At 50.9% G+C, this 8,318-nt stretch overlaps 1 protein-coding gene across 1 annotated transcript; it reads right to left on the minus strand.

Annotated features, from left to right (window-relative positions):
* Positions 1-362: 362 nt before the first annotated feature.
* Positions 363-2,852, minus strand: SOCS2 (suppressor of cytokine signaling 2). Its single transcript, XM_006898482.1, has 2 exons — positions 2,501-2,852; positions 363-888 (listed from the first exon to the last, which is right to left on the minus strand). Exons 1-2 carry the CDS (start codon positions 2,637-2,639, stop codon positions 431-433), a joined length of 597 nt encoding a protein of 198 aa, XP_006898544.1. The 5' UTR covers positions 2,640-2,852; the 3' UTR covers positions 363-430.
* Positions 2,853-8,318: the final 5,466 nt, after the last annotated feature.

An 8,318-nucleotide genomic window follows, 5' to 3' on the forward strand; every position in this document is an offset into this window, starting at 1 on the left:
CTGTCAACTCACAAGCCTGTGTCAGCTTGGTTCCTTACTCTCCATCAGTGCTCGTAAGAGGCACTCAATCTACCACCAGTACTAGGACCTGGACCTGGTGGAATGGAATCCCACCCAGTAAGGCAAGGTATTCTGATAAAATGCTCCTACAGCTTTCACCTAGAACACCTGAATTGAAAATGACCAACTGGTCTTGGGCAATCTTAGGGAGGGAAGCATCCCCTCAAGATAAAAGAAAAACAATAAACAAAACATGAGGGAACTTTAAATACCTAGCTACCTCTTTACACACTTAAATTAGACCGACTTCAGCTGTTCTTAGAAAGAATTCCACGTAGTTATCCAGAGCAGTCGCACAAGTTTTGGTTCTCTTTTACATAGCTGCATTCGGAGAGACTTAGATGAGGCATGTTTAGAAAAAGAGAAACACTTATACCTGGAATTTATATTCTTCCAAGTAATCTTTTAGTCTCGTTGGTAAAGGCAGTCCCCAGATGGCACCGGTACATTTGTTAATGGTGAGTCTACAGAGATGCTGCAGAGATGGTGCTGATGTGTAGAGCGGTTTGGTCAGATAAAGGTGAACTGTGCCGTTCCGGGGGGCCTCCGGGCCCACTCCCTTATCCTTGCACATCTGAACATAGTAGTCAATCAGATGAACCACACTGTCAAACTGTTTAAGCTTGGACTTGACACATATGATTGAGTCCAATCGGAATTTCCCATCTTGGTACTCGATTCGAAGATTAGTTGGTCCAGCTGATGTTTTAACAGATATTGTGAGCAGATAATCTGAATGTGAACTATCTCTAATCAAGAAAGTTCCTTCTGGTGCCTCTTTTAATTTCTCTTTGGCTTCATTAACAGTCATACTGCCCCAGTACCATCCTGGGGGTTTTGTTCAAAAAGAAAAGGGAAAAGGGGAAAAAGAAGAAGGTAAAATAATTATTATCAGAATCTTTATAATATGGAAAGTTCTTGGTAATACTTTTTCTAGCTATTAAAAGGGAAAAAGTTTTTAAGTGAAAGTTTACCAGCGAATGCCAGAAATACTTTTGGTAGAAATTTAATGACAGTTTGGGTCCATTTTACTTTAGGAACGTAACTAAGCAACTTTTCTTTTTCAAGAAAATAACTTTCGGGGCCTGTCCTTTAAGCTTGCTTAAGAATTTCTTCTAAAGAAATAAACGAATGTTTGCAATGTGACACACTGGCTGACAGACCATAATGTATTACTGAAGTGAAATCACAGCTTTAAAGTAGATTTGAAATAAATTAGGGGTTAGAAATAAAAAGCCATGCCTTTAAAAACAAAACAAAAACACAAAAGCAACAAAGCCCAAAGATGTAAGTAATTCCAGCCAAATAAAAGCAGAAACCTGTTTAGGGAGGTTTATGCTCCCACACCCCATCACATAAAAAATATATTCTTGGCCCCATTTCATTGCTTAAAACCTAGGAAACAGTCCATTTCTTGTGGAAAAATTACAGGTCTAATTGGATAACTTTTGTTTGCTGCTTTTGACTTGTTCGCCTTTCTGTCATCCAGAAATTATGACGTTTACAATCTAAACTCTTTTGGACTGCCTCAATCTAAATCTAATCATTCTAGATTTGATTGCCTCCATTTCCCAGATCTACTCTGTTTTCAAAAATGACTCAGACATTCTGCTTCTAAACGTATGTCTTCTCACTCCCTTTCAGAGACTCTGTGAGTCCTTCCTTTTTACAAGCCAGGAGCCGCATGGCATGGGGCTCTCCCCTCTGCACAGTAGGCAAACCCGCAACTTTGCTCCAATCGAAAGCTTTTAGGATTCAAAAAGCCTGTGCACTTTGCCAGATTTAAAAAAAAAAAATTTTAGATGCGGAGAGGCGTGAGCGAGCTGTCTGCGTAGACTGCACTTAAAAACAATCAATACCCCTGGGCTGGCCCACGAGGGAGATGGCACTTGGCAGGGCTTTACTCGATTGGGGCGTCAGGGCTGCGGCTTTACTGGGGCTTCCTTGCCCCGGCTCCGGGACTCATCTACCCGCGCGCGCAGCATTCCGTCCAGCCCCAGACTTGGCCGCCAAGACCCCGGGCTGGGGCGGCTCCGCTCGATAGCCGGGTGCACCTGGGGCTGCCGGGAGCGTGGTGACTCCCCGCCGCCCCTGCATCCCGTGGAAAGGGAGCTACGCGTGCTTTTTCCACCAGGGTTCAAACAAGAACACCCAGCGCTGAGCAGCCGCAGAAAGACCGTAAAGTTCCAGCGCAGTAGGAGATTATCTCCAAGAAACCCTTCGCGCACCCAGCCCTCCCCCAGGCTTCTGAGTCCTAGGGAACCACTTTCCCTCTGCATTACCAAGGATCCAGGGCCGTTCTGGTATCCGGAGAGGAAACCAGTCTTTGCTTCCAGCCCAGACCCCACATCCCGGCTGTGTTCCTGGCCAGCGCGATCTCTGCCGAGTCTTTAGGGTGTCACCTCCTCCCGGTGTCACGGGCTGGTGCCCTCCTCCCTACCTGTTTGACTGAGCTCCCGCAGGGCCTTGGCCAGCCTCGCCGCTTCCGGGGACGGCTCCTCCGCAGACCCCACGGTACCCCACTGGCTGCGCGTCCCATCAGCGCCATTCCCGGAGGGCTCGAGGCACCGCAAGGTCATGGGGGAAGAGTCACCGCGGCAAAGACAGGTGTCCGTCTGAGCTGGGCTCGGAGAGAGGCACGCGTCCTTCCTTGAAGTCAGTGGAAATCCTAGACTTAGTCCCTGCTGGATGTCCGAAATGATACCAAAGGGGGACAAGATGGAAAGCTGCAGGTTGTTCTTCGCCGGGTCTGAGCGCACGGATAGCACAGTCCCCCACGGGCAACCAGAGTTCGTCTGTAAAGAGAAAGTGAGTGATTGGACCAGTCCTGACTGGATCGCTGCAGCTGGGGTGCGAGGGATGGGTGAGGTTACAGATGGCCATCACTGGCGCTCATCTGTTCCTATGCTTCTGCAGCATTTAGGCCCAGAGTCCAGCTATAGAGAAAGGAAGATAAAGAGGCACAGAGTTGTCTGAGGGGATAGGGAGACGTGGGGAGACAGCATGAGGATGAAGAATGGGGTGACTTCTCAGCCCGAGGGTGTACGCTCACATCAGACTAGGAAGAAAAGGGTCACCTGCAACTCTAATAAGATTATAATCTGGTCAAGGGCAGGTGTGGGTGAAGGGAAATGGACAGTGCTGGAGAGATCCCCAAATTTGCACTTCCATCCCAGCCAGGCTTAACCTGAAATGCCGAGGAAGAGGCAGCCCGCACAAACCTGGTTCCCGGGACTAAAGCGTTGCGGGGTTCTCAGGACTCGAACCAGCAGTCCAAGATGCAGTGCACAACCCACTGCATTCTCACCTTGGAGCCGCCTCGCGCCCCTCCCCCACTTCCCAGTGCTTGCTCGGGGTAAGGGTGGGGGGCGCTACCGGGAGCCGTGGTGGCAACTCCGGGGATGGGCAGTTGCCGCTGCCGCCGCCGCCGCCTCGAGCGCTGTCGAGGAATCTGCCCGAGTGGGAACTCCGGGCAGGGGGCAGCGAAAAGCGGCAGGATGTGAAGACAACAAACGGAGAGCCCTTACCTCTGCCTCCGCGGCCACCGCTTCCACAGCAAGCAGCCTCCCCAGCGGACATGGGGCGGAGGAACCGGGAGGGGCCCGGGAGAGGAGGGGTGTCTGTCCGAGTTTCCCTTGTTGACGTTTAATTTGGGGACGCACTGTCCAGGGATGCGGCGCGCCGTGTGCTCTGCAGCGGCTGGCCGAGTTCTCCGCGCCGAGGACAAGCAGAAGCCCCGGGGATCATCGCCTGGACCCCCGGGCTCCGACACCAGCCATGAGTTCTGACACCTCCTGGCGCACAGTCTCGGCAACTGCGGGGTTTCCCTCGGGCTGGGACCGAGGAGGTGGGAAGCAGAGAGGGAGGGAGGAAGAAGCGAGGGCGGAAGGCAGGGCGGCGGGGAGGAGCAGGAGATCAGGTTATGAGGATTATTAATTTGGATGGCAGTTTAAGAGGGGAGGGGAGGGGGGGGAAAACCAAAACAACTCCAGAGACTTTCTGACGCCTGGAAGGAACCAGAGAAAGCAGGCACAAGCGCCCTGCTGCCTGGCAGGTCCACGGTTCGGACTCTCTCCCCGGGCGGGTCTAAACTGCGGAAGCAAAGGCCGCCCGCCGATCCCCAGCGCGCACACGGCCGCGCCCCACAGCCCTCCCCAGCGACCCTCCTCGGGGCGGAGTCTCGGGGCTCCCCCCTCTGGTACCTGCCGTCCTCCCCGGCCCGTACTTGTCTGCAGTACAGGCAGCAGATACGGAGGCTGGACGTCCGTGGCCCGCACAGCGCCGGCGGCTGCGCGCGAGGAGGCTCATGCTTCAGTGGAAGCCCAAGGCCCGCGAGCCGCGGCGGTGGCGGGAAGACTTGGCAAGAGTTAAACGCCGGTCCGGGAGCCGGTGTGTGCGCGCGGCTTCCCAGGCGGACGCGCCTCCCCGGCTCCCCGCCTCTCTCTCTCTTTCCGCGCCCCGCCCCGCCGGCTGCAGCCGAGGCCGCTTTCCAGGAACTTTCCAGGAATTCGCCTCACGTGACCGCGGCCCTGGCTGCCGCTTTAAAGAGGCTCCGGCACTAAAGCACAGGCTTCGGGGGAGGCGGGCGCAGAGCGTCTGGGTTCCGGCAGGGTCACTTTGGGTGCCGGGTGATCCGTCCTCCTTTGACCTTACCCTCTGCGCTACTCAGGGACAAGGCCGGTGACAGCGCCTACTGCCACCGTCCCGTTTTGACCACCGCAGCCTGCACCCCACCCGCGCCAGTCCTGCGCTGACATCCTCATTTCCTTTGCCCAGCCCTGCCGCCGGGGTTCTCGTCTTCTCCGGTCCATCCACGCCTACTTGATCGGACCCTCCAGGGCGCACATTATGTGAAGGGTGCTGGGAAGACTGCAGGTTCTCCGAAATAAGCCCTTCCTACTCTAAGGCAGAAAGATGCAGGGGGGACCCCCTGTCTTATCCTTGGCAAATACGCCCGGGGGAGAGAGGAAGCTGGTTAAAAGCCAGCTGGGCAGCCCCCACGACGCGGATCCTAGAAGGCGGCGCATGCAAAGAGCGGCGCCTCCTTAAACGGCGCGGGCGCCCTCTGTCCCCTCCCCTGGGGCTAGCTCACTCCGGTACCCGCCCTGCCCCCGCTCCTCCCACCCTCCTTCGCTCGCCTCTTTCCGGTGCCCCGGGCCTGCCTCCTTTACCTGCGCACCCGCCGAGGGAGTGCCCTTACCTGTGCGCTCCACAGGTACTGTGGTGTGGGCCCTGGTGCCTGCAGTCTGCAAAGGGCTAGTGCCCGCAATTTCCAGCAGGCCTAAGAACTGGGAATGCGAAAGGATCCGGCACCTATTCCCTGCTGGGGAAACCTCACCTCCTCCCTGACCTTAGTTGGAAACGCAGCCACTGGCCTGCACGCCTGCCCCCCAAAGTGTGACCTACTTTAAATGTGACCTTTTTGAAAAGCTTTAACACTCACGAGAAAACCGGATCCAACATTTCGATAACTATTTTTCTTTGAAATACTACTCGATTGCATCACTGCTCAAAAGCTTAAAAGGTCAATGGCCACTTTAGTTGAAGCAGTGGCTGTGGGGAAATTGGACGAGAGAGGGAGGGGACGAGAGAGGCGCGGCTTACAAACCTGCCTCGTGCCCCCCCTGCTGGCCCTGGGAGGAAGCGTGGGCCGGCTCCCAGACTGCAGGAGTGTGGAATCGAAGACAAATGGGTTTTCCAATAATTTCCCTGCTTTTCAGTAAATAACTCTATACAGATGATAGACTGGTGAGTCAGACGGGGGACATTTCCAGCTATTAAAGGGCTTTGACAACGGTGCACTCTTGTGCACAGAATCATGTTTTGGGGTGGGATTTTTTTTTCCAAGTCTCAAGTTGGGAGGGGGGTGCGGTCACCAAGACTCATGGAGACCCTATGAACAGCTAATCTGAACCCTGCCCTATCCTGTGCCATCCTCATCATCACCGTCACACTTGAGCCCATTGTTACAATCACAGTGTCAATCCATTTTTTGTGGGTCTTCTTTCTTAAACCAATCCTTCACTCTCCAAGCATGATGTTCTTCTCTAAGGACTGACCACTCCCAACAATATGCCCAAAGTGTGTATGACAGTGTCACCGCCCTTGCCTCCAAGGAACGCTTTGGTTTCACGTTCTCCAAGACAGACCTGTTTGTTCTCTTGTCAGATATTCTCTCCTCCTCCTCTGCACCACAAGTCAAAGGTATCAAATCTTTTGCCATCCCTAGTGGAAGGGAATTCAATCTATTCGATCTGTATGCTGAGCAAATTATTAGAGAAGCTGGATTTTATGAAGAACAACATGGCATCAGGATTGGAGGAAGACTCACCAATAACAAGCGTTGTGCAGATGGCACAGCTTTGCTTGGCTGAAAGTGAGGAGGACTTGGATACTACTTACAGCAAAATGTCAAACCCTACAGCCTTCAACATGGGTTGCATCTCAACATCAAGAAAACAAAGATTCTCAACCCTGAACCAATAGGCAGTATAGTGATAGATGGAAAGAAAATTGAGACTGTCAATGACTTCATCTTACTTGGATCCATAATCAATACACTTAGCAGCAGTCAGGAGATCAGGAGATGTATTACACTGGGAAAATCTTCAGTCAGGAACCTCACCAAATTATTGAGGAGCAGTGATGTCAGTTTGAAGATTAAGGTGTGCCTGATTCAGCAACATGATCTTTTCAGTTACTTGCAATGCATCTGAGAGCTGGACCATGAATAAGGATGGTAGAAGAATTGACGCCTTTGGACTGTGGTGATGGAGAAGATTACTGACTATCCCACAACCTGCTGAAAGAACAGATACGTCTTGAAAAAAGTGTAGCCAGAGTGCTCCTTGGAGGCAAAGATGATAAAGCTGCATCTCACATACTTTGAGCATGTTGCTAGGAGAGGCTAGGGACATCATGCTTAGAAAGGTTGAAGGATATCTAAAGAGAAGACCTGCAGCCTTACAGATTAACACAGTGACTACAGCAATGGACTCAAGTATATCAGAGTTTGTGAAGATGGTACAGGATAGCACAAGGTTCAGATCTACTGTTCATAGGGTCGCTATGAGTTGTTTTCATTTTGATAGCAAAAGTGGAAGGGAATGAAGGAGAGTAATTAACTTCTAGCTAATGTCCTCTACTATGAGGCCTGGTGACACATTGATTAAGAGCTCTGTTACCCAGCAGCTAGAACGCACCAGCTCCTCTTCTAAAGATGTGGCTTCTATAATGATTTAAGACCTTCAAATCTCTGTGGGGCAGTTCTATTCTACTATATGCAGGGTCACTGCGAGTTTAAATTAGCTTGAAACTAGTGGATTTGGTTTGATATTTCTATAAAGCAGCAGAATAATTTTACACAAAGGTGTTTACTTTGGGGGCCTTTTCTAGAAAATTGAAGAAATGAACTCAAGTTCCAGATGAAGGACTGGAGTGAATGAACATATCAGTTTCTATGTAAGTGTGTGTATCATGTGACACCCAAAGCCTTTAAAGAACCAATACAGCTCTTATATCTAAGCTCTGAATTACTCTATTATGGCTTCTCCTCTGTGATAGATAAAACCATTCTTGTACAGTTTACATTAATTACACTCAGTAATTAGATGGTCAAGGGAGCTCTAGTGTCCTCGTGGGTAAGAAGTTATGCTGCCAACCCAAAGCCAGTCAATTTGAATCCATTAGCTGCTCCTCAGGACAAAGATGGGCATGGGATTTACAGCCTCTGAAAATGTGATTTACAACTATGTGATTTACAGCCTCTGATAACCCCACCAGAGCCTTCTGATTCAATGGTCAATGAGTTCGACTTGTTTTGAGTCAATGATCTAATTAATCTAGCTGGTCAGTGAAAGAAAAGAAGACCCTCAGTGAGATGGTTTGAAAGTGACTGCACCAATGGGCTTGAGGATGGCCCAGGATAGGACACAGTCTGTTGTTCATAGGGTCTCTATGAGTCAAAGCCAACAACACACCACCTAACAGTAAGTATTTCTTGTGTTTCTCCCAAATAAATATTTACTTCTAAGTTGACAGAAAGCTTCGAGGTACCCTTCTTTCTGTACTTCTCTGTGTCTTCCTCAGGACTTTTGATTTGCTTCTCCTTCTGCATACCTGATCTCAGATCCTTCACATAAATAAACCAGGTGACCTTGTGGGTCTCAAATTCACCCCCACAGGGGGTTTTTGTGTGTAAAGATTGCTGCAAACACAAAGCCCACTGCAGCCACGCTTTGGTTCAAAACAGGATTTTC

Source organism: Elephantulus edwardii, unplaced genomic scaffold (assembly GCF_000299155.1).
Source record: "Elephantulus edwardii isolate Elephantulus edwardi_28Jun2011 unplaced genomic scaffold, EleEdw1.0 scaffold00231, whole genome shotgun sequence".
NCBI classification, from domain to species: Eukaryota; Metazoa; Chordata; class Mammalia; order Macroscelidea; family Macroscelididae; genus Elephantulus; species Elephantulus edwardii.

Coding starts and splice junctions, on each gene's coding strand:
- SOCS2 (XM_006898482.1), bottom strand. CDS start 2,639: ATGACCTTGCGGTGCCTCGAGCCCTCCGGGAATGGCGCTGATGGGACG. Junction 889..2,500: donor GCGGGAGCTCAGTCAAACAG/GTAGGGAGGAGG, acceptor CAAAACCCCCAG/GATGGTACTGGGGCAGTATG.